General features: G+C 55.3%; 1 protein-coding gene across 1 annotated transcript in view; it reads left to right on the forward strand.

Annotated features, from left to right (window-relative positions):
- The window catches only part of MYH9 (myosin heavy chain 9), an 85,448-nt gene that overhangs the window by 50,326 nt on the left and 7,304 nt on the right, over window positions 1-27,818 (forward strand). The window contains exons 6-31 of the mRNA XM_004589547.4: window positions 3,907-3,999; window positions 4,549-4,612; window positions 5,053-5,151; window positions 5,487-5,630; window positions 6,355-6,450; window positions 7,601-7,719; window positions 9,096-9,248; window positions 10,024-10,197; window positions 11,379-11,552; window positions 13,699-13,813; window positions 15,639-15,832; window positions 16,142-16,263; window positions 16,918-16,987; window positions 18,148-18,308; window positions 18,982-19,090; window positions 19,916-20,047; window positions 20,292-20,498; window positions 20,986-21,123; window positions 21,958-22,081; window positions 22,596-22,767; window positions 24,225-24,437; window positions 24,813-24,957; window positions 25,894-26,100; window positions 26,324-26,428; window positions 26,619-26,771; window positions 27,564-27,812. Of these exons, the coding sequence (XP_004589604.2) occupies window positions 3,907-3,999; window positions 4,549-4,612; window positions 5,053-5,151; window positions 5,487-5,630; window positions 6,355-6,450; window positions 7,601-7,719; window positions 9,096-9,248; window positions 10,024-10,197; window positions 11,379-11,552; window positions 13,699-13,813; window positions 15,639-15,832; window positions 16,142-16,263; window positions 16,918-16,987; window positions 18,148-18,308; window positions 18,982-19,090; window positions 19,916-20,047; window positions 20,292-20,498; window positions 20,986-21,123; window positions 21,958-22,081; window positions 22,596-22,767; window positions 24,225-24,437; window positions 24,813-24,957; window positions 25,894-26,100; window positions 26,324-26,428; window positions 26,619-26,771; window positions 27,564-27,812 (3,732 nt within the window). The remainder of the gene's footprint in view (window positions 1-3,906; window positions 4,000-4,548; window positions 4,613-5,052; window positions 5,152-5,486; window positions 5,631-6,354; window positions 6,451-7,600; window positions 7,720-9,095; window positions 9,249-10,023; window positions 10,198-11,378; window positions 11,553-13,698; window positions 13,814-15,638; window positions 15,833-16,141; window positions 16,264-16,917; window positions 16,988-18,147; window positions 18,309-18,981; window positions 19,091-19,915; window positions 20,048-20,291; window positions 20,499-20,985; window positions 21,124-21,957; window positions 22,082-22,595; window positions 22,768-24,224; window positions 24,438-24,812; window positions 24,958-25,893; window positions 26,101-26,323; window positions 26,429-26,618; window positions 26,772-27,563; window positions 27,813-27,818) is intronic.

Below are 27,818 nucleotides of genomic sequence, written 5' to 3' on the forward strand. Positions count from 1 at the left end.
AAGGGACCATTGGAAAAGACATCTCACTTGCGTTTTTCTCCCTCTCCCTCTTGGTGGATTATGATGGAACTCAGAAGCGTCCTGGCTAGGTGAGCTGCACGTTTACTGCACGTCCTGCACCAGGAATGTGTGTTCTGCCCGTGTGTGCCCTTGAACTCTGTTATTTATTTATTTCTCAAGCAGCTTCTCACTCTACACCATTGTCACTTTCTGCAGCTAGAACTCTTCTTGTAGGCTCAGCTCACTGACTTGTGTGGCGTGGAGGGGATGGGGGTGACGCACAGTAGCCTCTTGTGCACTCAGCCGACAGCTCCTGCAGGATGAGGACAGGGCCCGGCAGCTGCCTGTTCTCACACAGTGCAGTCAGGCCCAGATGCCCTCTGGCACCCTGGAGCTGCCATGCTCTCGGGAGGACCCTTGCCTCGGCACCATGGGAGGGGCACCCTCTCTCCCAGAGCTCTAGATGTAGACGGCCGGCTGTGTCACCTGCCACCACTGGGCTGGTCAGAAGTAGTGCTGGGCAGGTTCCACGCTGGAATTTCCTAGAGGTTGGGGCCTCAGCCTCAAGCATGACTGTGGGATTCTCTCTTTCTCTCTCTCTCAAGCATATACTCTTAAACTCCCCAATGAAATCTAAATGCCGGGGGGTGTCCCCTGAGGCCTCCATGGGCGGAGCTCTGCCTCTCTCGGGGACCCCACCTTCCTGGCGTGGTGTGTGCAGCGTTTGTAAGTAAGTGGGGTGTGTATCTCTGCATGTGGATCTGGGGTATGTCCTGCACAATGTCCCCCCTGCCTACGGTCTCCTGGAACTCCTCCAACAGCAACTTCCGGTGCCAAGCTTCTCGAGACTTTCCATTGGGCGGCAGGAGTTATATTTAGAAACGAATAAAATTTCTGTCTCTTTTTCTTTTTCCTCCCTCCCTCCCTACTTCTCATTTTCCATTCTTTCAGGAGGCCTATTTTTTTTTAAAGATTTATTTTATCTTTATTACAAAGTCAGATATACTGAGAGGAGGAGAGACAGAGAGGAAGTGGAGCTGCCGGGATCAGAACCAGCGGCCATATGGGATCAAGGCGAGGACCTTAGCCACCAGGTCACGCCGCCGAGCCCCGGGAGGCCTATTTTAAAAGCAGAGCTGCGAGGTTGAGTTTTTGGGAGCTTTGTCTAGCTGTGGTTTTCTGTTTCTGAAGTTGCAATGGACTTCAATGATTTCTTAAGCGCCTAGTATATGCCTGGTTCCCGGGAGGGTGCCACTGGAATCCCTGTCCTTGAGGGCAGAAGGGAGGACTTCAGTTGGAGGGCAGGGAGGTGGACCCACGTGCCCTGAGACTGGAGCTAAGGAAAGTAAGGCGCTGGTTCTCGGCACCAGTGGCATGGAGGTATGGCAGCGTGGTGTGGGGTGGGCTCCGGGGGCCCACCCGGGTCCCAGGCTCTGTATCCAGCTCCAGTGATGGACTCGGTGCCTCTGGCTTTCAGTCACGGCCAGGGCCTCGGGATGAGAAGCCATCGGCCAGTTTGGTTGATCTCCTTGTTTGAAGCTGTGCTGTGATTTTCCACATGCAGCCGGAGCCTGACATTCCCTTGAATTTGGTTGGCCAGACTTTTCATCTGAAACCTTTCTCCTTTCACTCCCTGTGGTCATGTGGCCTACCCACCCTGGGACCACCAGACAGGATTTTCTTAGCATCATTTGCTGTGGAGAGGCCAGGCTTCCTTCCGTCAAGGTTGCAGCTGGCAATGCAGGTCATGGGTGAAGGGACTGGCCAGGTGGACTTCTGTAGTCTGAGGGTGACGCTGGACACCGCTTCTGTGATTTATGCCCGGTTGGAGCAGAGGTGTCACACAGGGAAGGTGTTGGACACTGGATGGGTAACTCTGAACCTTAGGAGCAGGTGCAAATGTGCTTCCTCATGTGCCTCCTCTTCCTCTGCAAGTTTCACTGCAAAGCTTTGTCAACTAATTAGAGGTTAACAGAGAGACACCTGTGTGTCAGCCTGCACTATTGGCAGCAGGGCATTCAGCTCTGGAGTATGCCCCCGAGTTGGCCTGGGGTCCTGCTTTCCATGGCAGCAGCTGTGGTTCCAGACACAGGGATCTTGGCTTTGTGTCTGAGCCAGGGCAGGCACGGCTCTGTTGGGAGCCATGCTCCCTTCTGTCTGTGGGAATGGGAGTGGCCGCCTGGTCTGTGCTTGGACAGGCGCGCATCAGTGGGTGGGGGAGCCACTGCCGTCCAAATCTAGCTCTGGGCTGTTCTGCCTGACTGCCCAGACTCGCCTACAACTTGTGGCCAAGAGCCTGGCGTCCAGTTACTGCCGAAGACACGTGAGAATTTGCTGTGTGGTTTTGACAACTGCCATATGGTGGGGACTTGCTGACCCTTGGCCCGGTACCTGAGGACCCCCTTCACCTGCCTGTGTGCTCCACCACTGTTTGAGCAGAGCCCGGCTAAGGGTTGCTGTAACGGAGGCTGTCCAGCCTGCTCTAGTCTCTGGTGGCCTCCAGGCTGCTCGGCCGGGCCAGAGTACCATCAGAGCTGTCAGACAGGTCCCGTCAGCAGTGGCTGTGCAGGCAGGCAGGGGTCCAAACTCTCCTGGAACCTTCTACTCCTGTGAATGTCCCCTTTCCTAGCTTGACTCTGGCCTTGCTTTTATTTTCATTTTTATTTAATTTTTAAAGATTTATTATTTTTATTGGAAAGTGAGATATACAGAGAGGAGGAGACAGAGAGGAAGATCTTTCGTCCGCTGATTTACTCCTCGAGTAGCTGCAACAGCCAGAACTGAGCCAATCCAAAGCCAGGAGCCAGGAGCGTCTCTGGGTCTCCCATCTGGGTGCAGGGGCCCAAGGCTTTGTGCTGTCCTTGACTGCTTTCCCAGGCCACAGGCAGGGAGCTGGATGGGAAGCAGAGCCGCCGGGATTAGAACTGGTGCCCTTATGGAATCTCGGTGCATTCAAGGCAAGGACTTTAGCTGCTAGGCTACCGCGCCGGGCCACAGCCTTGCCTTTAAATGCAGAACCCCAGCTGGTCGTGGGTGAGGTTCTGTCCCCCAGAGACTGCCCAGGAGTTGAGGTGAATGAGCCCGCATTCTCCCCGTCTAGGCATGGGTAGTGCCTGCCCTACTGAGAAGGGTGCCAGCTGTTTGCGATGTTGACTCCACCCACCTCAGCTGCTGGTGCTGCCCCATGCGGCTGCGGTGGTGGGTGTTGGGCCAAGCAGAAGTCTTGCTTTTGACACCTGCTTGCTGGTTGGTAGCTGGATGACCGTGGCTTGCTCTTCTGTGAAATGGGATTCTGTGTCACACCGACCTGTGTGTTATAAGGATCCAGGGGGAAAGTGATGTAGTGACATGTCCAGTCAGCAGTGAAGGACCCAGGTCCACAAGGAGGATTTGTTGATGGCTTGGCACCCAGAGTGGGCCTTGCTGACACCCTGGTCAGATGGCCGCCTTGGGGCAGGCAGCACAGGGTGCCGCGAGGGAGATGGTGTCTGATGGCTCTGACCGCCCTTTCCCTGTCCTGTGTGGCAGTGTGCCTGGGCTGCAGCCCCTGTCTCCACTGCCACGAGTCTGATCTTGGTTGACATGCTGTTCTCAGCTGTGGTCTTCCAGGGACGGGAATGGGTCTCTGGCACCAGGTTCCCGGAGCTCAGGGAGCTTCCTGCCTCCTCTTTCCCTCTCAGGGCTGCTGCTTGGTCAGTCCTGGAAGCAAGTTCAAACCAGTCAAGGTTTCCTGAGGCCTGGCAGGAAAGGTGCACTTGAGGGATGTAGGAGCCCATCTCAAAACATCTGTTCCTGGCCTCTCGGGCACACAGACATGGCTCTGCCCCCATGCCCTCTGAGGGCAGAGCAGGCATGGCAGCCCAAGCCCCTGGCTGGCTCGCACTGACTCTCTGGGTTGCTTTGTAGGGCGAGCTGGAACGGCAGCTGCTGCAGGCCAACCCTATCCTGGAGGCCTTTGGGAATGCCAAGACCGTCAAGAATGACAACTCCTCGCGCTTTGTGAGTAGCAGGCGGCAGGATCCTGGCTCTGGGGACAGCCTCATTCAGAGCCTTGGCATACATGATCCCCAGCCTAAGCATCTGATCGTAAACCTCAGGCTGCTTGCTTCCAGCCACCTATGTTTAGGAGGCTGGAGTGGGTTCTAGTCAGTGGCCTCTTGAACCTCCTGTACAGGGTGGAAGAAAGCCAGCAAGAGGCAGCAGTCACCACAGCATACCCCACAGGGCGCTGCCATGACCGATAGGATTTGGGGACACTCTGAGCAGTGTGGTGCACTCCAGGTGGCTGGCTCCCCTCAGCCCTTTCCTGGAGGAGCTTAGACATAGATTGGGTTATGGGGCTCCTGTCTGAAGGCCCATGGAGCCTGGAGTCCTGATGGCTGGGCAGTGGGGGCATGTTATAGCAACCCTGGCCAGGCTGCTAGGCACACATAGTATCTAGACTTTCTCTTCCACCTGGGGCCAGAGCTGGGCAAGCGGGTCTGGCTATTGGCTTTATTCCCTGCTGTGTAAGGCAGGGGCCTCTGACCTTCCTCTCTCCCTCCTTAGGGCAAGTTCATTCGCATCAACTTTGATGTCAACGGCTACATTGTGGGTGCCAACATCGAGACTTGTATCCTTGTGGTTTGCTGCAGGAAGGGTTCCAGGTCTGGCAGGGAGCTGGTGAGAAAGAAGCAGCTGCTCCCCAATTCCAGTCCTTGTCCCTTTATAGGCCTCCCATTCCACCTGCTGCTTGAGGTTGGGAAGACCCTGGAATGAGCTCAGGACCAAGTTCTACTTCAGATGAGCCAAAGCCATCCAGTGTGGCTCGCAGAGGGCGTCACTGGGTACATGCTACCTCATCCTTTCTTGCAGTGATGTCACTGCCTTTGCTTGCAAGAGTGAGGTCCTTGCGTGCTTAGAAGGGGCTCCCAAGTGGCATGCTGTCCCATCCCCACCCAAGGATAGAACCCAGGCAGCTTGCTTTGTCTTGCTTTTACTATTTTGTCTGAATTCAGTTTCTTTTGAGGGAGACTAGGAGGAAACTGAAGAGTTTCCTTGACGCTGTCCCAGATCTCTTGGAGAAGTCCCGTGCTATCCGTCAAGCCAAGGAAGAACGGACCTTCCACATCTTCTACTACCTCCTGTCCGGGGCCGGGGAGCACCTGAAGAGTGAGTGAGCCATGCACAGCCTGGCACTCCTGCCCGCACTCGGCTCCTGCCGTGGACGGGCCACAGATGCATTTGTGCGATGAAAGCTTTTGTTCTAGGGAGGAGAAATGAGTGGCTCTGGCTTTCTACACTGTCCTAAGGGCTGGCTCTCTTCTGTTTCCAACCCCGTGGGGATCAACCAGGTCTTGTCATTTGTGTAGACCCGCACTGTGGGGCCCTGATCCCCTCCTGTGCCCGTGGATGTCAGCCACCCCACCAAGGGCAGCCAGCGTGGTTGCTTTCCTGGGGTCTGCAGGAGCCTCACTGACACCCCCCTTTTCCTCCCTGTCTTGCAGCTGACCTTCTGTTGGAACCCTACAACAAGTACCGCTTCCTTTCCAATGGGCACGTCACCATCCCTGGGCAGCAGGACAAAGACATGTTCCAGGAGACCATGGAGGCCATGAGGATTATGGGCATCCCGGAGGAGGAACAGATGGGTACAGGCTGGCCCTGGGGCGAGAGTGGAAGGGAAAACTGGTCCTGATACCCTGGGCAGCAGGACAGAGCAAGCCGTTGAGGATGTGGGAACGTGATGCGTCGGATGTGAGCTCCTGGCTTGCTTGTCAGTTGCTGGAGCCCCACACGGGAGCATCGTATGAGAGCTGGCTGGTCTGGGCCTGGGTTTGCTCCTACAGCGCTAGCCATTTGCTGCAGCGGCCTGTTTGTGTGGGGTCTCAGCAGAGTGTACAGGAGGCTGAGGAGGGGCTGTGTATGTGGGTGCAGAGCAGAGCAGAGTGGAGTGTGCTCCACCCCCTCGGAGCTCTGGATGGAGATGAGAGAGGATCTGTGTCCTTGGCCTGCCAGGGATGTTTATCATCGAAATGTGGGGTGAGGGAACATACCCATGCCTGCTGTGGGGCAGAGTGCTGGTCCTGGGGAAGTGGAGCAAGCGGTAGCATCATTGCTCAGCCACAAACATGATGTAAACGGATGGCATGGCTGTGTTCTAGTAGAACTTTATTTAGCCAAGCAGGCAGCGGGCCTCTTTGTCCAGGCTTGGAAGTGTTGGGAGGATCAGTTGTACTTGTCTAAGCTGAGGTCTTTCGGAGGGGATGGTGGAGAGGGGCTGGCCTTGCTCAGGTTCCCTGGGTGAGTGAGCACTCGGGGTTGGGGTTTTTACGCCTTGGCCCGCCCCTGAGCCACCTCCTCTTGCTTCCTAAGGCTTGCTGCGGGTCATCTCCGGGGTCCTGCAGCTTGGCAACATCGTTTTCAAGAAGGAGCGTAACACCGACCAGGCGTCCATGCCGGACAACACAGGTATACCATGGACCCCTCACCTGAGCCCAGGGGTGCCATGGGGACCGTGGGTAGGGATTCGCTCAGAAGGAAACACCTGGCAGAAATTCCACGCATAGCTCTCTCTCTCTCTTTTTCTTTTTCTTTTTTTTTTTTTTTTTTTTGGTGGGAAGTGTTTGGTTTGTTTATGGCTGTGTGTGTGTTAATCTGAAGTTTCTGTACAAGTGTACAGTACGCATGAGAACTGCCCTGCTTTTCACTCAGAATAAGCATCAGAATGAGGTAGAAAAACTCGTGTAGACCAAGACTCCCCCAGGTTGTTCCAGGACCTTTCGGTTAGTAACGCAGTGGGTTCTGCTAGGGCGCCACCGTAATACAAGCCTTGCTTGTGACCCTATCAGGATTGTGATATCATGGCCTGAGTGCACCTGACTCAGCCACTACACCATTGGCTTTTTTAAAAGATTTATTTTATTTTTATTTGAAAGGCAGGGTTAGAGAAGGAGAGACAAAGAGAAAGAAATCTCACCCACTGGTTCACTCCCCAGACCAGCCAGAGCTAAGCCAGTCTGAAGCCAAGAGCCAGGAGCTCTTTCTGAGTCTCTCACATGGGTGTAGGTCCCAAGGCTTTGGGCTGTTCTCTACTGCTTTCCCAGGCCACAGGCAGGGAGCTGGATGGGAAGTAAAGCAGGCAGGACTAGAACTGGGATGCCAGTACCATAGGTGGAGAATTAGCATACTATACCATCATGTCAGCCACAACTGTTATCTCTTAGGTCACAGCAAATACATTTAAATTATTCAGCTTTACTCTGCGCTTCTCAGAGTATAAAATATTTAACACCTCTGTGTGTGTGGATGGTCAGAGAGACTCCTCTGGGACCAGGAGCAGGCCTGTTTCTCTGATGCCCAAAGAGGCCTGCCTCCTGTCGGCCCTGCTGGGGAACAGAGACCCCCATAACTCCTAGGGCATGGCTGAGGGACAAGGGCAGAACACCCTACTGCCTGTCTGGGGCACTGTGACCTGAGGCCTGTTCAGAAGCCAGTTGTCCCAATGAAGCACCCTCAGCTTGCCCCGCATTCCTCTCTGCACCTGTTCTCCTGGGGGAAGGGAATAGTCCCATGGGTCTAATTAAAACTCTGCCCCCTCCTTACTCTCTGAAAAATGTAGCTGCCCAAAAAGTGTCCCACCTCCTGGGCATCAATGTGACCGACTTCACCAGAGGAATCCTCACCCCGCGCATCAAGGTGGGCCGGGATTATGTCCAGAAGGCACAGACGAAAGAGCAGGTGCGTGCCCTGGGGTGCCAGGCTACCAAGGGGCTGTTTGGGGCTGCCCTAGGCCGTCGGCAGTGGTGGTAGACGTGCTTGTCTTTCTTGTCCCTTTTCTTTCTGTCTCCCACTGTGCCATGGGCTCTGCCCCTGCAGGCATTTCTGTGTGCATTGCTTACTCCATGGAGCACTCCAGAGAAGGAGGCATTAGCCATTTCCAGTGCAAGGAAGGCTGCCCCAGAGAAGCTGAGGGATGTGCCCACTGCCCTCAGACTCGGAGGTGCCATCCTCATGTGCCCCATACCTCTGCATATCCTGTCAGCATCTGTTAGGCTGATGGGTTGTGGCAGACGTAAGCACATCCTCTCAGGCATTAGCGAGAAGTTGACATTCCCGTAGCACAACCCCGTCGGGTGCCAGGGTGGCGACATCTGTCATCCTCCAGGGCCGTGCCAGGCAGCTGTCTGCCCACCACCTGCTGCCTTGCTGTGTGTGACAAGAGATGGACAGGAGTTCCTCACTTGTGCCATGCCAGTGTGGAGCCAAAATTCCCGGGATAGACTGCTCTCCCTTCCTGCGGGGGCTCCTAGTTTCAGTCACGGCACTGCCAGCGGGGTTTTAGGGCGCCAGTGCCATCTCTTGGAAGTACTTGGAGGTTCGTGCCAGTTGTTCCATTCTGCATCCATCACCCTGAGGCTGACAGCTGCCATGCTTCTGGGTGGGGCTGTTGTACCAGGTGTCCAAAGAGAGTGTGTGTCATCACTGCCCACTCTTTATTTCCCTCCCAGCCAAGGAGGAGCCTTTGGTGTTTTTCATCACAAAAATAGTGAAAGAATACAGGAAAATTGAGAGCAGAAGAAAAAGATCACCCTTGTTCTGCCCAGTGAGGAGGATTTTGGGCAGCTGTTTCCTGGCAGGCTTGTTTTGTTTTGAATTCACTATGGTTCTGGCTTTTTACTCTGGAACTTCTCAAACACTGGAAAGAGCCCCTTGCCCTGTGCCTGCCCTTCATGTATTCGGCTCTGATTAGGAGTCGTCCTTCATCTTAGTGAACTCACACCAGCTGCATCCTTTTGTAGGGACCCTCAGACCGCTTCTCGCTCTTTCTGTAAATGCTTTCCCGTGCCCCCTGATTATTTTAAAGGTGTCTCTGCCAATTGCTCCTTTGCCTGTGCCTGTGTGGTTGGATCCTTCTGTTGTTTCAGCTTTCCATCGTTATAAATGTCAGCAGGGATCAGAGTCGTATGTGAGCCCTGAGTCTGTTTCCCACCTTGAGGCCTGTCTTCTCTGGAGTGGGTCCCAGAAGTGAAGCGACTTGGTAGCAGGATTTCTGGGAGTGCTGGTGTCTGACATGCCTCCCCTCTTCCCCCGCCCACTGTCTTTGTGCGGCCCAGGCTGACTTTGCCATCGAGGCCTTGGCCAAGGCCACCTACGAGCGCATGTTCCGCTGGCTGGTGCTGCGCATCAACAAAGCTCTGGACAAGACCAAGCGCCAGGGCGCCTCCTTCATCGGGATCCTGGACATCGCTGGCTTCGAGATCTTTGATGTGAGCTTTGCCCCTGGGGACCTACGGCACCGCTTCCTGGGTTAGGTGTGCCCCTTCCCCTGGCCCCAGGTGGCCACATCCTTTGCCTGGCAGCATCAGTTGGGTGTAACCTACAAGAGTGCCCGTTGCCAGCTGCAAAGGCTGCGGCTGGGGGTTGGAGCCATGGAGGCTCTCCAGTATGTCTGACCTCTCCACAGCAAACAGCTTCAGACCTTTGGAACTGAGGTCTGATGGGAGGAACAGCTGTTATAGTAGGTGCTTTACCACAGTAGGTTTCAAAGCAGCCATGAACTTGGAAGGGAAGCATTTCATCTTTATTTTTCGCTAACCTTTTAGTGAAGTCTTGCATTTTCCTCTGCAATTGTGCTTTGGACAGACTACACCAGTGCTGGTCTGTGCCACTGTCCAGTGGTTGCAGAGTCCTAGTTGTGTCGTCTGTATTCACCTCTCCCTCGGAGCTTGAGCGTTCCTAAGCCCGTGACTGGCTGGTGCTTGTTAATACAGGAGCACAGCCTGTCCCTGTGTCATGGGATTTTGATGACTGGGAGCACCTGCATTTTGAAACATGTTTCTGAAAAGAGCTCCTCCAGATTGCTAGAGAGGCCCACAGGCCCGCCTGAATGAGGGCTGATAGCAGAAAGCTGGCCGAGGGATAGAAGCCTATGGCAGCAGTGTGGCAGTGCCAGGAGTCCCTTCCCCGCACCATGCTCCCCCCGAGGGCCACTGGGCACGTGGCAGAGGTGGCTGTCCTGCTGACACTATTCCCCTCCCGCAGCTGAATTCCTTCGAGCAGCTGTGCATCAACTACACCAACGAGAAGCTGCAGCAGCTCTTCAACCACACCATGTTCATCCTGGAGCAAGAGGAGTACCAGCGCGAGGGTATCGAGTGGAACTTTATCGACTTCGGCCTCGACCTGCAGCCCTGCATTGACCTCATCGAGAAGCCAGTAAGAGCTCAGCTGCCCTTGACCGCCTGCACCTCCAGCTCTCCCTGGCTTATGGAAGTGTCCAGTTCCCCCTCTGGTTGATTGTGCCAGGAGGACCAAGCCCAACTGGTGCCTGAGAGGCCCGGGTGGCAGCTGTGGACAGGCCTGGCCCATCTGTTGGCCAGAAGGGTATAGCTGGGCCTGATGGTTCAGCAGCATCCACTTAAGGGGTTAACTCCCAAAGTGCTTCTTTACCTCAGAGGAACAACTGTGCTCTTATATGCCAAGAACCCATGCCCAGGTGTTTCTGCTGTGGCATAGGGTTGGGCAGCCCCCCTGGGTGCTGAGTGCTGCCCTCAGGTGCGTTTGCCCTCACCCTGACCCCAGTACTGACGTGGCCTTGTAGCTCCCACCCCATGCCAGTAGCTATTGGAGGCTGAGGGAACTGGGCCATGTCCCCTTTCCCAGTCAGTTCACATGCCATTGGGAGTGGGGGGGCAGCTGTTGGGCCTGTGTTTTGGGGTGAAGCAGAGCTGTCTCTGGGAGTGCTCCCCCTGTACTTGTGAGCTGCTTGAGTGTGGTACACCTTGGTTACTTGCAGTCACTCACCAGCAGCCCAGGGGTAGGGCTCTGAAAGCAGAAAGCGTTCCCAGTCCCCACCTGAGACCAGTTGCTTTGTGACCATGATTTCAAGTGGGCTTTCCAGTTAACAAGCTGGCCCCAAGTCCTGCCCTGTGGTCTTGCTGCAGTGTCTGGCTCTGCTTGCCCATCCTGGGGTTCAGTGTGCAGCGGGCCCCTGGGGGCTTGTTCTCCCTAAGGGGCTCTCACCTAACAATGGTTGTGCAGACCCAGAGCATGAAGGCCGCTGTCTCTCAGGCTGCTGGTCCCTCAAGTGGCAGGATCATGTGAACAGCAGATGCCAGCGCACCCTGTGCTCCCTGGGGTGCAGGTTGACGGAACTGTACTTCTCATCAAACCCCTCCGTCTGCCGTGATGCTGGGCCAGTTGATTACTACCAAGGCCTTGAGGTTCTAGAGCACTGAACGGTGCCGTCTGCCATGCTGCTGCTTTTTCTTTGGGGCAAGCGTTGACCACCTTCAGGGAGAATTCTAGGAACTCTGATGCCTCAGCCTGGGCTTCCCTGACAGGCCAGGTTATAGCTCCCACATGCTGCTCACTGTGCTGGCACTGTGCTTCCCCAGGCTGGCCCTCCAGGCATCCTGGCCCTGCTGGATGAGGAGTGCTGGTTCCCCAAAGCCACCGACAAGAGCTTCGTGGAGAAGGTGGTGCAAGAGCAGGGCACTCACCCCAAGTTCCAGAAGCCCAAGCAGCTGAAGGACAAAGCGGATTTCTGCATCATCCACTATGCTGGCAAGGTGAGGAGAGCCCGGGACAAGGTGCTGGCCAGACCACTGGGGTGAGATGAAGACGGTTCCTCCCACGACTAGGAACTGGGCAACTCTGGCCTCAACACGTTGGTGGGGTAGGATGGAAGCAGTACCCACAGCTTCTTCCCTCTGGAGGTCAGTCAGTAGCACCTCCCTGCCTGTTATGGCCAAAATTGTCATTTGTAAGGGGGCTGGAGGAATTGCCTCCATTGTAGGTGACAGCCATTGTACACCAGGGCTGCACAACCGGGACGTGGCAGACCTGTTCTCTGCTCTTAGCTGGGCTTCGTGTTTCCTAACTCAGCCTTCAAGATCCACACTTAGGCCACACTTGATCAGTGAGGTCTTAGTTTTTTTGTACCCTGTCCCCGGCAGTTATCTGCCGCCCAAACCTATGGTTACATGGGCTGACCATGCCTTAGTCAACAGGTATCACATGCTGTGTGCCGTTCTTGGGCTCTGGGTGTGGGCCTTCCCTGTTCTCCATGTGTGGCTTGTGCTGTTCAGCTTGGGCGGTGTCACCGCTCTGGTCCTTGTGACTGCTGTAGCTGCTCCCCTAACACCACCCCCTGAAGGTAGAGTCAGAGGACTCTGAAAGCTGTTCCCCAGTCGCCAGAGGAGCATGTCCAGAGCCTGACTTCCCCACTCACCCCGTCCCTGTGGAGACTCACGGGAGGGCTGTTACACCATCATGCACACTGCTCACTGTGGGAGTGGGCCCACCAGAGAACCCGCCCAGGGGGCCTGTATGAGGGCACTGACTATGGCACACCCCTGCCCTGCTGTGCTGGCAGCAGCCGAGCCCAGGCAGGAGCCTGCAGGCCCCGGTTCTGGGAGTCTCCCTGCAGGCATGCACAGACCACTGGGAAGACACCAACTGCAGGCATCTTAGTACCAGCAGCCACGCACACACACATGTGGACTCTGGGTTAGGAAGAAGGTCCACGTGCCTGCTGTCATGTGCTTGTGGATCTCCTGTGATGACCAGTTCTTGTATTACTCATGTTATTGAGACTGTATTTCAAAGAAAGTAAGACTAGCCTGTGTTCATTAGTGAAAATATAAATGCTGGAATGACAAAAAGCCAACATTAACTGAAGTTGACCCATCAGCCTTTTAGTTAGTGCCCAGGATTTTTTTTCTTTAAAAAAAATTTTTTTTTTATTTGAAAGGCAAAGTTTAGAGAGAAAGGTGGAGATAGAAAGAGGTCATCCATCTACTGGTTCATTCCGTGGATTGCTACCATGGCTGGAGCTGGGCTGGTTCAGAGGCAGGAGCCAGGAAAACTCTGGGTCTCCCATGTGGGTGCAGGGGCCCAAGTGCTTGGGCCATCCTCTGCTGCCTTCCCAGGCCATTAGCAGGGAAATGGAGAGGAAATGGAGCAGCCAGGATGAGAACCAGTGCCCATATGGAATGCCCCGTTGCCACTGGCTACAGTTCTACCTGTTACTTGACAATACTGGCCCCAGTGTTGTCATGTCCATGATACCTTAAAAAAAAGGAAAGAATATAAAACAGCATCTGTGATGTGGCGTGACGTGGTGTGACTGTAGCACTATATTCTTAGCCCACTGTGTAGTGTTTGCCTCGTTTCTGAGTGTGTGCCAGATAGCATCTTTTTTTTTTTTTAAAGATTTATTTATTTTATTACAAAGTCAGATATACACAGAGGAGGAGAGACAGAGAGGAAGATCTTCCATCCGATGATTCACTCCCCAAGTGACCCGCAACGGTCGGTGCACGCCGATCCGAAGCCGGGAACCTGGAACCTCTTCCAGGTCTCCCACACGGGTGCAGGGTCCCAATGCATTGGGCCGTCCTCAACTGCTTTCCTAGGCCACAAGCAGGGAGCTGGATGGAAGTGGAGCTGCTAGGATTAGAACCGGCGCCCATGTGGGATCCTGGCGCGTTCAAGGCGAGGACTTTAGCCGCTAGGCCACGCCGCTGGGCCCCAGACAGCATCTTGTTGACAGCTCCCGTCCATGTCACATTTCACTGCCGTCTTGGGGATGGAGATAGCAGGGTGGCAGGTGCTCTGTTCCTGGAGCTGCTGCCTGTGGGTCCGCTAGGCCTAGCGAGAGATGAGCTCATAGCCCTGGAGCAGCCAGTGACCTGTGATCCCTGACTCTTGCAGGTGGACTACAAAGCCGATGAGTGGCTGATGAAGAACATGGACCCCCTGAACGACAACATTGCCACTCTCCTGCACCAGTCCTCTGACAAGTTTGTGTCAGAGCTCTGGAAGGATGGTACGCCCTTTGCCCTCTGCCCTCTACCTCCTCATTGCTCTGTTCATTTGGCTTCCCACTCTTCAGTGGGTCCAGATACAAAGCCACATAGGCCAGGTGGATTCTACCCTCTTCCCAAGTCTAAAGGGAGAGGTCCCTTGGGGCCTGTGCAGGCCCTTCCAGCCACAGACCGTGGCCATGAGCCATGTGTGTGACACTGCAGCCTCTCACAGGTTTCCTGTAACTGCGCCTCATCCTGTTTTTTTTTGTTTTGTTTTGTTTTGCTTTTTGTTTTTGGCCTTCTCCTCCTTGCCTTGTCCTGCTGTCCTGCGGGTTTTCCTTCTCTTCTGCCTGGGTTTTGCTTTAACCTCTTTGTTGCAGAGATGCAGAGCGCTCAGAGAGCCTATTTCTATCAACGCTTTCCCATTCTCCACCTAGAACCAGGTGACCAGCTGCCCTCAGTGGTGTTGCTTGTGTGTAGTGCACCCCAGAGCTGTGCAAAACCTGCTCCTGCCAACTCTGCCCCTCTTCCCACCCCACAGCCCTTGTCCGACCAAGCCCCTGCCCCCTGCCCTCCTCCAGTGGCTCCTGGGCAGTCTTCCCTGCTGTGTCCCTCACCAGCTCCAGTAGGGGCTGTGTCATGTGACTTGGGGCTACACATTTTGTATCATTCGTGTTAAATCATCGCTTGAGCGTCTCAAGTCATCCTTGGATCTCCTCGTGTAAAGTGGTGCCTTCCTGCTTGAGCAAAAGCTGCGAGTGTCTCGGCTTGAGGACCAGGGGTGGTGCATGCCGCCGGGTCTGCACCTGTGTGTTCGTCCAACTGTCAGTCAGCAAGGGTCAGCTCCAACCTGAAGCCCAGCCCACGTAGAGGCAGGCCAGGATCACCTGAAAGGATCAGTTACAGTAGGCCCACCTTCAGTTTCCTCCTCACAGCCCACTGGCTCCCTGGATGTCTTTGGTCACCAGTGAAGGAGGCCTTGAGATGGCCACATAAGGTCCGAGGTGCCTCCCTTGGAGCTGACCGGTTTGTAGGCTTTGTCTGCATCCCTGGCGTCTGTCTGCAGTAAACATCCCTGTTGCAGTCTTCAAGTAAATTGTAGAGAACCGACCACAGTGGAGGAGCAAGTGGGCTTTCCCACCCTATTCTGCGCATCTACAGCCAGCAATGACTGCAAGGCTTCAAATGGAGCATTGGCTGGTGCTTGAAGCTGCTCTGCAGTCGCTAGCCACGTTGCCCTGTGTGCTCTTTGCTTTGCAGCTGCAGGGATAAGGGTTCTGTCGTATTTCTTTGGGAGTAGAACCTTTGGCAGGCAGCATAGATGGTCCTCTTGTTTGAGAGGTAGAGAGAGCTCCTATATTGTGGTTCACTCCCCACATCCCACAACCGCCAGGGCTAGGCCAATGCAGGAGCCATTTGCTGAGACTTCAGTTTGGGTTTCCCACATGAATGTTAGGCACCCCTGGGTGGCCCTGGGCAGGCAGCTGAAAGCCCCACTCCCTGAGTCAGCACCTGCTGCCTCCCTGGGTCTGCGTGAGCATGGACTGGAGCTGAACACTGGAGCCGGGCATCTTCACTGCCAGGCCTGGTGGGATAGCTGTCAGCCTTGGATGGATGCCCCTCCTTGAGGAGGGTGAGCCTGGTGACCTTGAGTTTGCCTTTGCTTCTTGGTCAGAGGTCAGACCTGCTCAGCTTTTGGAGGGACCTCAGGTAGAGAGAGGGTGCCGTTGTTCTCGTTCTCTGCCCTTCGCTGGCCTGACATCTGTCTGTCTGTCTGTCTCCTGGCCCTCGGCCCTCCCGGCGGGAACTGCTGGATGCTCACATGCCTTTGTGTGGTCTCCGCAGTGGACCGCATCATCGGCCTGGACCAGGTGGCCGGCATGTCCGAGACGGCGCTGCCTGGGGCCTTCAAGACTCGGAAGGGCATGTTCCGCACAGTGGGGCAGCTCTACAAGGAGCAGCTAGCCAAGCTCATGGCCACGTTGAGGAACACCAACCCCAACTTCGTCCGCTGCATCATCCCCAATCACGAGAAGAAGGTACAGCAGCACTGTGAGGGCAGGGTGTGGCTGTGCAGGACCTCCAGCCCATGTCCATCTGTCTGCGTATGTCAAGCCCTCATTGGAGGTGCCCTGCAGGTGGGCTCTGGGCAGGCAGACAAGGGGCGCTCATTTGTAGCCTGTGTCTCTGTTGCTTCTGGTTCTAACTGTGGCCTCTCCCAGAACTGGGGATTGCATTTAGCTGGCAGGACCAGGGGTCTGCAGTGGTCCCCTCTGAATTTGAGGGCTCCCCCATTCCTAGCTCCAGAAGTGAGACCACACATCTTTGTTTTCTCCACACCCCCCCAGGCCGGCAAACTAGACCCGCACCTAGTGCTGGACCAGCTGCGCTGCAACGGCGTCCTGGAGGGCATCCGAATCTGCCGCCAGGGCTTCCCCAACAGGGTGGTCTTTCAGGAGTTCCGGCAGAGGTGAGCTAGCCCCTGGAGCCCCCTCTGCTGGGCCCAGCTGCACACGGAGTGGGTCTCAGGTGGGCTGCTCCCCAGCAGGGACCTTTAGCACAGGAGCTGTGTACCCTGTGCATGGAACTGAGGTCCATCCAGTGCTTCCCGCTGACCTCTCTTGCCACACTCTTTGTAGAAGATGATGCCCCTCTGTTGTATTTTTGGATTGCAAATTGCTGTGGGCTCTTTGCCTGAGGCTGTTGGCTGTATTTAGAGGAGACCTGAAAAGAAATGTGTGAAGGTCAGCCAGGGGTTTGGGACTCCAGGGAACATTCTGGAAACAAGCACTATGGCTTGTGCCGTGTGTGCCTGGACACCGGGATGCTGTGCTGTGTGCAGAGCCAGGTGCTGTCAGGAGGCAGCCACTGACGTTTGGGACTGTCCTGTTGAAAAGCGGCTCCCTGCTGCATCCCAGGGGCTGCCAGTCAGCTGAATGCCTGTGCCTTTGAGCCCGGAGAAAAAGCAGAGTGGGACCGCCAAAGGGCGTCTTTCCTTAGGAGACTTTGGGAGCAGAATCCCGTGCCCACCACCATCGGGGGCAGCCCTGATTCCATGCACGTTCCAGGGCAGGCGGCATTGAAGCCAGGTGTAGAAGGACTAGACTGCCCTTTTCTCCCTCAGGTACGAGATCCTGACACCCAACTCCATTCCCAAGGGCTTCATGGATGGAAAGCAGGCATGCGTGCTCATGGTGAGTGGGGCTGCCTTCCTGTGGAGGGGGTCTGCGGTCGGCACTGCTCTGTGTGCCCCAGCTGATGGGCGGTGCCTGTGCCGTGAGGGTCTCGTACTATTGCAGTGTGAGCCTTCCAGTGCGCCGAGCTGCAGCAGCCCTGTGTGCACCCTCCGAGGGTCAGGGCTGTGGTCTGCTGTCATAGCTGACTCTGTTGGGGTTGGACTCTGCCACTTGGGAACCACCTCCCACTTCTTGTTCATGTCGCCTCTCATCCCCATGTCCAGTGTGGTGAATGTGGCAGCAGGCGTAAGCACTGGGCCTCACATAAAGCTAATGCAGTCTGTGTGGCTTGACACCTGTCCTCCATGTTTCCTTCCTGCCCCTCGTGTTATGCTTGGCGTCACATACCCTCTGAATCCTGTTGTGTGTGTGAGAAGGCCACGCAGTGGCTCAGTGACCAGGCAGCACTTCTTCCGGGCTTTGCTGGCATCCTACTGTTTCTGGCGTGTCCAGGATTAGCAGCCACTGCCTTTTGTCTCCAGTTCTTTAGACGAATCAGAGGACATAGGCAAACAGAGTTGAGAATTTGTGGGAGGGAAAAAGAGATAAGAAAAAAAATTGGAGTACCTACTGTGTGCAAAGCTCACATTCAAGGAGTGGGAGGAGATGGTTCCTGGTTGGCCAGAGTTTTGCCAGAGAGTGTGGGAGCAGGACGGGGCTACCTGCTACCTGTGGCCACCTTGGCGCCTTGCTCAGCTGCTGGCCACAGCAGGTACTCACAGTCCCTTTCCTCCCTGGCTGGTGAGTATTGATAAGGTGGTGAGGGGCGGTGCCTATGTTGGCTTAACCTTCCTTGGTCTTCTCTCCTCCCACTGGGAGCTTTCTCTCCACACTGCCCTGGGCCCTGTGGGCACCAAGTGTCCCTGAAGTCCTACACAGTGTGTGTGTTTTGTTGGCTGGCTGGCTGGGGCTGTCCAGAACCCCTTTTCTTAAGACAGATAGTAGCTGAGCTTTTTGGGGTTACAGCCTCAGGGCTTGGCCCTGTCCCTGGGTTACTCCTCTTCATTTGTACTCAGATGCTTGACTCCCTGGCTAAACACTCCATTGTAATTCCCACAGCTGCGTCTCACAGCAGCTCTCCCACCCTTCCCTCATCCACCTGCTCTCTCCCTGTCTAGATCAAAGCCTTGGAGCTCGACAGCAACCTGTACCGCATTGGTCAGAGCAAAGTCTTCTTCCGGGCTGGCGTTCTGGCCCACCTGGAAGAGGAACGGGACCTGAAGATCACTGACGTCATCATCGGTTTCCAGGCCTGCTGCAGGGGCTACTTGGCCAGGAAGTGAGTTCCAGAATGCCCACAGTACCTCACCATCAGCAAGCTGTGCCCTGGGGTACCTGAGTTCCCTGCAGGAGCCTGTCCTGGGAAACACCCCTGGTTCTCCAGGTTCCCTCTGCCTCCTGGGCTCCCACCTCCCGGAAGAGGCCAGGAGTATATCCCCCAGAGGCTTTGAGGGACCCTGTGGGAAGGGGGGGGTCTTCCAGTTAGAGCTCTGCCCACTGGATCCCTCTCTGTGTCCCATCCCTGGGCCTGCCTGTCCCTAGGGACCTGTGATCCTGGGGCGGAGCCATCCCAAGGGGCAAATGTGCAGCCACTGCACATGGCCTCTGGGCCCCTGAGTCCTTTCTCAGGACCAAGTATCCCAGTGGGCGCTGAAATGCTGTCCTGTTTCAAGCTTGCCTGGTGGTGGTGTGACCCTGGGAGCAGATCAGCTTCCGGGCCAGGGTCCTAAAGACCTCTTGTGGAGCCAGTTTTGAGCAGCTCAGATGGGGTTTTGACAGCGTGAGCATCTGAGCAAAGGAGGCGATCTGACCTGGGAGAGCTGGGGCTCTGCCCCAAGTGTGTGTTGGGCAGGGACAGGTCCCCAGTGAAAGCCTGCTGGGTACGGTCAGGTGTGTGTCCGCCACACCCAGTCCAGGTGTTGACAATGTCCTTCCCTGCCCCTGTCCCCCAGAGCTTTTGCCAAGCGGCAACAGCAGCTGACGGCCATGAAAGTTCTGCAGAGGAACTGTGCCGCCTACCTCAAGCTGCGCAACTGGCAGTGGTGGCGGCTCTTCACCAAGGTGAGTGAGTGCACCCTGCCTCCCTTGCTCGGCCAAGTGCACTGTGACCCCAGCAGCATTGGTCTCATGCTGGCCTCTGCAGAAGCCTGTTGCCCTCCTGGCCTTTGGGTCTGGCAGCACAAGCCCAGGTATGCCCTGTGGTCATTGGTCAAGCGGGCCTGGCTGTGGTCTGCTTCGGGGCTGGCCAGAGCTGGACCATGCAAGCAAAGGTTTAGGACTCTGCAGGCCCAGACATTGCCACCCCAGTGTGGCCACACACTCGTACACAACCAGGCTGGCCCTTCAGAGTCTTTTTATAAATTTCTTGTACTTTTAAGATGGTTCAGCCTGCTTTTGTTTTATATAATGTGCAATAATTAAAAGAAATTGAGAAGAAAGTGTTAAGAAAACTGAAATTCACTCATAATTCCTTCACCCTGAGCCAATAACTGTAATTTCAATATTGATTCTCCACTCTTTCTTTCCCTGCCTATAAATCTCAGCTGTATAAGCCACACACATTCGTGCATCACAGAGCTTTCACTTCTGTTAACGATGTTGTGTTTTGCACTTTGTAGTTAAAACTTCTGTGTCGGCATCATCTCTCAGGTACTGGTGTACTCCAGAGGGAATGTCAATCAACCTGCTGCTCTTCTGAGAGCAAACCTTAATGCCATTCTTGGTGCTCCGCTGTAGTACACAGAACTTTCACAAGCATCCACACACACGGGGTAGCTGCCCTGCAAAGACTAGGACCATATAGATTTCCTCCCAGCTGCCTCTCCTCTGCACAGTGTGGCTCGTTACCCCTGACTTTGGCGAGCTTGTGTGTCTCTGCTCTCCCAGGTCAAGCCGCTGCTGCAGGTAAGCCGGCAGGAGGAGGAGATGATGGCCAAGGAAGAGGAGCTGGTGAAGGTGCGAGAGAAGCAGCTGGCTGCCGAGAACAGGCTCACGGAGATGGAGACACTGCAGTCTCAGGTGGGTGCTTCCCCCTGTTGGCCACGCGAGGGTGAGGCCCTGTGGCCACTACAGTGGCTGGAGGGAAATAGTGGTTAGTTAGCCTGCAGAACCCATGGTGGGTTTTGTGTTGCGGGATGCTGCTTCTTCGGGGTTGGGGGGTGGTTAAGGAGAGTGGCCATGCTGGTGGGCAGGGCCTGGGTGCTTAAGCAGCAGAGCTGGTGGAGGAGATTACAAGGTGATATGTTCTCTGCGCCCTCCCTAGCTCATGGCCGAGAAGTTACAGTTGCAGGAGCAACTGCAGGCAGAAACAGAGCTGTGCGCTGAGGCCGAGGAGCTCCGGGCCCGGCTGACGGCCAAGAAGCAGGAGCTGGAGGAAATCTGCCATGACCTGGAGGCCAGGGTGGAGGAGGAGGAAGAGCGCTGCCAGCACCTACAGGCCGAGAAGAAGAAGATGCAGCAGAACATTCAGGTAACCGCTACCCACCCCTGCCGCCCCAGGAACGGGGAGATGGGGTCCTTGTGCTCCCTGGCCGCCCACCCCTGCCGCCCCAGGAACAAGGAGATGGGGTCCGCGGGAACAGGGAAATGGGAACTGCGTGCTCCCTGGCCACCCGCCCCCACCACCCCAGGAACAGGGAGACGGGCCCACGTGTGTGTTCCCCTGTGTCTGTGAGGGACAGCTGAGAGGGCTTTCCTCTGCAGGATGGAGGTTTCCTTTATGGGGTCCTCAGATCCCTGTGTACATTGCACCCCACATGTGCTCCACCTCCCTCTGGGTTTGCCCTGTGTCCTGGGAGTAGAGGACCATCCCAGTGGGAGCTGCTGTCTCAAGGACGCCCCATCAGAGGGTATCTTGGGCATCTTGCCACTTCAATACACATGACCCCTCTTGCAGGGCTGGACCTCATCCTAGCAAGCTCACAGAGCCACCTCATTCCCACCCTCTCTTCTGGCAGGAACTGGAGGAGCAGCTGGAGGAGGAAGAGAGTGCCCGGCAGAAATTGCAGCTGGAGAAGGTGACCACGGAGGCCAAGCTGAAGAAGCTGGAGGAGGAGCAGATCATCATGGAGGACCAGAACTGCAAGCTGGCCAAGGTACGACCTGGGTCACCACTCTCGGCTGCTCAGGGCAGCTCCTCCTGCCCAGAGCCATGGCCCAGGGAGCCTTCCTCCTGAAGGAGCAAATGACCCAGGAGGGTTAGCCAGGACCTTCCCCAGGCTGACCCTGGGCTCATTTGTTCCCTGTGGGGCCTGGGATGCTTTGGCTCCATGTGAAATGTCAGGTGCTCTTTAGCTGACCCTGAGGTGGCAGCTGCCTGTCCCGAGAACTGAGCTGGGGACATGTTGAGGAGAGGGCAGGCTGAGAGTAGAAGGCTTTCCTGCGTCCCCAGCAGGTGCAGGTGGAAGTGACAGGATATTACCAAGGGACTGGGGATGTGGGGAGGGTGGCAGTCCTGTTGAGTGAGGAAGTTCATGTTAACCTGAAGGCAGGACTCCAGTGAGGAGAGAAGCCTTGGGCACAGGGTGATATGAGGGCAGGGAGGAGACCACCACCCACCAGGCCTGGGCACACAGACAAGCACTCTATGGCTGCCTTCAAAGAGGCAGAGCCATTCCTACTTCACCAGCACCTGCTGCCTGGAGAACTGTCTTAGACCACCCACCTGCCCGTGGGGATAGCACAGGTCTGGGAGGAGCTGGGACCTTTCCTCGGGTACTTTTCTGTTCCGAGGTACTGGAAGCCTCTCGGAACTGCCCGTTCCACCCCTGAGACCCCCAGAACTGAGGTCAACCTTTAAGACCCTACTTGTTTGCCCAGTACCGTGTTCTTGGGCCAGCCGTGCTTCAGGGAATGCTAAGGTATGCCTTACTCACCTTCTCTTCAGTCTGGCCTGCCCTCACGCCCCTTCCGCCACCTCTGCCCCCCAGGAGAAGAAGCTGCTGGAAGACAGAATTGCCGAGTTCACCACTAACCTCATGGAGGAGGAGGAGAAGTCCAAGAGTCTCGCCAAGCTCAAGAACAAGCACGAGGCCATGATCACCGACCTGGAAGGTGAGGGGGACACTCGGGGCTCCCCAGCTCACGCCAGCCTGGCCTCTCGGCTGCTGCCCTGTGAGCTTAAGGTGCCGGAGCCTGGGTGCTCTGTGGCTGTGTCGCATGCAGAGTTGGGAGCAAAGCTGCACATTGCCTCATGGGTCCACATCCTCAAGGTGCTAGGCAGACTGCAAGAGGTCATAGGTGGGCCAGGGCATCCTTGCTGACCCTGTAAGTGTTCATGCACATGCAGCTAAGCCTGCGTTCTGGAGACTTAAATGTGCTGTAGCCTCAAAGGCAAGCAAGCACTGACTCCAGACACCAGGAGATGAGCTGCCCTACTAGGAAGGGCAGCACCGGGCAGTGACCCCCACAGGGGACACGGCCACATCCTGGGGTTGGGAGTGAGCGTGTGTGTACTCTGAAGGCCTCTGAGCCTTAATGTTTCATGAGACCTGTATTGCCCATAAGTCAGTAACAACAGAGCCTGTGGCCACTGAGTCTGTGCCCCCTTACACCTTCCTCTGCATAGAGCGCCTCCGCAGGGAGGAGAAGCAGCGGCAGGAGCTGGAAAAGACACGCCGGAAGCTGGAGGGAGACTCCACTGACCTCAGCGACCAGATTGCTGAACTGCAGGCACAGATCGCCGAGCTCAAGATGCAGCTAGCCAAGAAAGAGGAGGAGCTCCAGGCTGCCCTAGCTAGGTGAGGCCCAGGGCATGCGGGCAGCCAGCTGTCCAGAACACATTTTCCACTTGCCCCGCTGCTCGGGTTCTTGGCGTGCCAGGAAGCTGCAAGCATGCCCTCTGCTGCTGTTTTATACCTGAGCAGTTCCCATGCTCTAAAAGGCTGGAGTGGCTTTTTCCTCTAACCCAGAGTCAGCCACAACTCTATCACCTACCCACTTTACTTTTTTTTTAAGAGTTTCTTGGCTATAGGCACACATGTGATTTAGAAGACAGACTATTGTTAGGGCGCTTTTGGATTTGTTGCAATATTGAGCAGAATGTAGATTTCCTATAGAAGCCCTACTTCTTTGCCACACAGACTGTCCCACTGATACCATGTAAACCACCTCAAGTCCACAGGACATTCATGTGTAAGTTGAGGTCTGAGAGATTGTAGGGTTCTTTTTTTTTTTTTTTTGGTAATGTGGTAGTTTTATTATTAAAATTTAAATCAGGGCCCGGCGGCATGGCCTAGTGGCTAAAGTCCTCGCCTTGGAAGCCCCGGGATCCCATGTGGGCGCTGGTTCTAGTCCCGGCAACTCCACTTCCCATCCAGCTCCCTGCTTGTGGCCTGGGAAAGCAGTTGGGGACGGCCCAATGCATTGGGACACTGCACCCACGTGGGAGACCCGGAAGAGGTTCCAGGTTCCCGGCTTCGGATTGGCGCGCATCAGCCCATTGCGGCTCACTTGGGGAGTGAATCATCGGACAGGGGATCTTCCTCTCTGTCTCTCCTCCTCTGTGTATATCTGGCTGTAATAAAATGAAGAAATCTTTTTCTTTTATTATAAATAATACATATTTATTAAAAATTCAAATACAGAAATAAAAGCACAATATCCCACCCAGTATACAGACAACCACATAAATCCCCTTCCCTCTAATCCCATTCCCCAGAGGTTATCACTGTGAACAAGTTAAAGTATATCCTTTGAAACATTTTCCTTTGTGTATACAAGTATATATAAACACACATAAATGCACTTTTGCCTTTTATAAAAATGAAATCATGTAAATGTACATATTAATCTTCAATTTCTATCTTCATTCAATATACAGAAAATTCACAACAAATCTGATTATCAGTCCTCTTGGGTTCGTTTTCCATTGTATAAAATTCATATTCAAGCATCAATTACAAAACTCTTGATAATATACTTCCTGCCATCTTTGAGTCTCATATCTAACCACTCCAGTATGAAAAGACTGGAACATAAAATCTTTAAAAAAAAAAAAATTAAATCAGTGAGTCTTAATTTGGCAGAGGAAATGGTTTTTCTGTGAGGCTTTCCAGATATTTTTCCCAAGAGCCCTGCTAAGTGCATGATTGTGACTGCCACAGGCAGCTTTGACTGCACTTCTCTAAATTTTATTCCTGCAAACCAGATCATGAAGGTGCCAGGGGCCTCATGCTAACCCTAATCTCCCTGACAGAGTGGAAGAAGAAGCTGCCCAGAAGAACATGGCCCTAAAGAAGATTCGGGAACTGGAATCTCAGATTTCAGAACTCCAGGAAGACCTGGAATCGGAACGTGCTTTCAGAAATAAGGCTGAGAAGCAGAAACGGGACCTTGGAGAAGAGTTGGAGGCACTAAAGACAGAGCTGGAAGACACACTGGACTCCACGGCTGCTCAGCAGGAACTCAGGTGTGCCACTGAGGATGTAAGGGTGCCGGGAGGGAGAGGTCGTGGCCCAGAAGGGCTGGAGCCTGGATCAGTGCCATGCAGGAGTACTTCCTGCATCCTGGGAGAGCACCAAAGCCGGGACTTCCTCAGCTGTTTCTGCTGAGCAGGTCTGCAGAGAAGCGTGACTTCTCAGGGTGCAGCCAGGGTGGGCTCTGAGGCTGCTGGCAACAGAAGCCTCGACCAAGTATGTCTGCGAGCCTGGGTCTTGGCAACATGGTTAGTTGAGTAGGGAACAGAGCTGCAGACAGTGGCAATGCCAGGCATGTCTGTGGCAGGGTCGGGGAATGATTCCTTGCTCTGGACCTCTACTCTGAGGGGCTGGGTTTCTCTGTGCAGGTCCAAACGTGAGCAGGAAGTGAACATTCTGAAGAAGACCCTCGAGGATGAGGCCAAGACTCATGAGGCCCAGATCCAGGAGATGCGGCAGAAGCACTCACAGGCTGTGGAGGAGCTGGCCGAGCAGCTGGAACAGACCAAGCGGGTATGGGGCCTCCCCAGCCTGTGCTGCTCTCAGGGGAGGGGCCACATTGAAGCCAGTCTTGCTTCAGCCCCAACTCCTTGGGCCACTGGTATCCTGTACCTGTTCCCCCGCTCCCCGTCCCTCTGTCCAGGAGAATGATAGATTTGTCTTATGTGGTTGCACATAAGAAGCTCTGAGGTAGTGAGTGCATGCCGAGGTGTTAATGTGTTGGGGTTGTCATAGCGACAACCTGCAAGGATTCCAGGGCCCCCGGAGTCCAGCTTTCACCTGCAGACCCTTGCCAGAGCTCCCCCAGCAAACGCTCGGCCGCAGTCTTGCTGGAGAAGCCCCAGGGCTGTGTGTGCAGGCAGTGTCCTGGCCAGGAGGAACATGTTCTGCCTCCAGAACTTGCAGCCCTGTCTGTTGGCGACGGCATGGAACATTCGGGGCTCTTCCACCGGAAGCCTGAGTGTATTGGATCTCTCTGTCCCTCTTCCACACTGGCCCAGCTCTGCACATTGTGCACGTTGGAGTCTCTCCTTCCTCCACTGGTTCATGCCCCCAAAGCTCCTTTTCATTCAGGCCCCTTGGTGCAGACTTGAATGGGATTATTGCATTGGTGTTGTAGACTCCACCTCATTTATAGATATTAAAATGTATCTTTATTTACTTGAGGGAGAGATCCCATCTGTTGTTTCAGTCCCCAAATACCTACACAGGCTGTTGGCTAGGAAAGTGTGGCTATGAGTAGTCAGTTAAGGGTTCCCTTGCTGTGATGTAGATCTTGCTAAAATCCTAACGTCTACAACAGCAGCAGTACTGACCCCTAGCACCCTCCCTCTGCCCAGCCAACAGAGTTGGGTGGAGGTTATTTGGGTAGTTAAGCACAAGGGAGGATGCACATCCCGGGTCACTACCCAAGATCCCCGTTTATGTTGTCGCCTCCCCTCCTGCCAGGTGAAAGCCAACCTGGAGAAAGCCAAGCAGACCCTGGAGCACGAGCGAGGCGAGCTGGCCAACGAGGTCAAGGCCCTGCAGCAGGGCAAGGGTGATTCGGATCACAAGCGCAAGAAGGTGGAGGCCCAGCTGCAGGAGCTGCAGGTCAAATTCAGTGAAGGAGAGCGCGTGCGCACCGAGCTGGCCGACAAGGTCACCAAGCTGCAGGTAAGGCTTATGCTGGCACCAACTCCCTCTGCCTCTGCGAGCCCCAGCCTGGCCCCTGGACGCTCCCTCAGCTGGGCCTGGAGCAGGTCCGGTGCTCCGGTGTCCATTTGTGCACTTGTGCTCTTGTGTCCCTCTACACTGCCACTTCAGCCAAACCTCTGTATCCCGGCTCTGCCGGCCCCTCAGAGTCGGGTACATAGGCACGTCTCTCTCCCCTGTGCAGGTGGAGCTGGATAACGTGACAGGTCTGCTCAACCAGTCTGACAGCAAGTCCAGCAAGCTCACCAAGGATTTCTCGGCACTGGAGTCCCAGCTGCAGGACACCCAGGTGAAGTAGCTGCCAGGCCTTCAGGCACATGTGCCTGCCTATCCTGTCTGGGGCTCTTTGGTGACAGTCGCATCCTTGAATCACTGTCCCTCCAATCCCAGGGATGAGGTCCTGCCGTCTGGGTTGTGGGACTTGCAAGGCCTTGATGCCGCATCTCCTGACCCTGCATGCCTCTCATTCCCCTGAGCAGGAGTTGCTGCAGGAGGAGAACCGGCAGAAGCTGGGCCTGAGCACCAAGCTGAAGCAGCTGGAGGATGAGAAGAACTCCATCAAGGAGCAGCTGGAGGAGGAGGAGGAAGCCAAGCACAACCTGGAGAAACAGATTGTCACCCTGCAGGCCCAGGTGCAGAGCTGGCTCAGGGCGCTGGCCGGGCACTGGCCTGGGCATAGCTCAGGGCCCTCCGAGACAGCCTTAGCAGTCTGAGAACCTGGGTGGGCGCACACAGCCTTTGGCCAGTTCACCTTGCTTCTGTTGTGAATGGGGCCTGGGAGTCTGTGCCATTATTACTACGTGGAGATTCCTGGATGCTAATTCAGAGCTGCTGGGAGTCTCCTGGAGATTCTGACGGGCTGTCCCTGCTGGGCCCAGTGCTGGGTGCAATTGTGCCTCTCTACAGTTGGCTGACTCGGTCAGGCCATGTAGTTATCCTGTTGGTGTTAAAGCATTTTGAGATAGCCATCCACTCCTATGAGCTACAGAGTAGATCTGAGTGTAGGCACAGATCAGGGCTTCTGTCCCTAGAGCCTGTCATGGGGCTTCTGTGGCCTATCAGGAGGGGCTAAGGGCTCATTTTGAAGTTTGTGTGCAAGTGTGCATGTGTACCCATGTGCGTGTGTGTACTCCTGCTTCCTGGGAGAAGTGATGTCAGGGTCCCTGCTCTGGACCTCGGTGTTTGGATAGCCACAGGCTCAGTGCAGATTGAGGTGGAGAGTCCTTGCCCCGGTTGCTCATCCCAGGCAGAGGCGCCTCAGCAGGCGTTCCTGGCAGAGGGAGACGACCGGGGAGCCACTTCCATGACACAGTGGACTCCTTGGTCCCCTCTTCATGGTGTAGCAAGCCTTCAGGTGTCCCAGGGAGGCCTGTTGCCTGAGTAAGTGCTTCCTTGGGTACCTCTCACACCATGCTCCTGCCCAGGTGACTGACATGAGGAAGAAAATGGAGGATGGCGTGGGTTGCCTGGAGACGGCTGAGGAGGCCCGGCGGAAGCTCCAGAAGGACCTGGAGGGGCTGAGCCAGCGGCATGAGGAGAAGGTGGCTGCCTATGACAAGCTGGAGAAGACCAAGACGCGGCTGCAGCAGGAGCTGGACGACCTGCTCGTGGACCTGGACCACCAACGCCAGAGCGTCTCCAACCTGGAGAAGAAGCAGAAGAAGTTTGACCAGGTGTGG

Source organism: Ochotona princeps, chromosome 15, assembly GCF_030435755.1.
Source record: "Ochotona princeps isolate mOchPri1 chromosome 15, mOchPri1.hap1, whole genome shotgun sequence".
NCBI lineage: Eukaryota > Metazoa > Chordata > Mammalia > Lagomorpha > Ochotonidae > Ochotona > Ochotona princeps.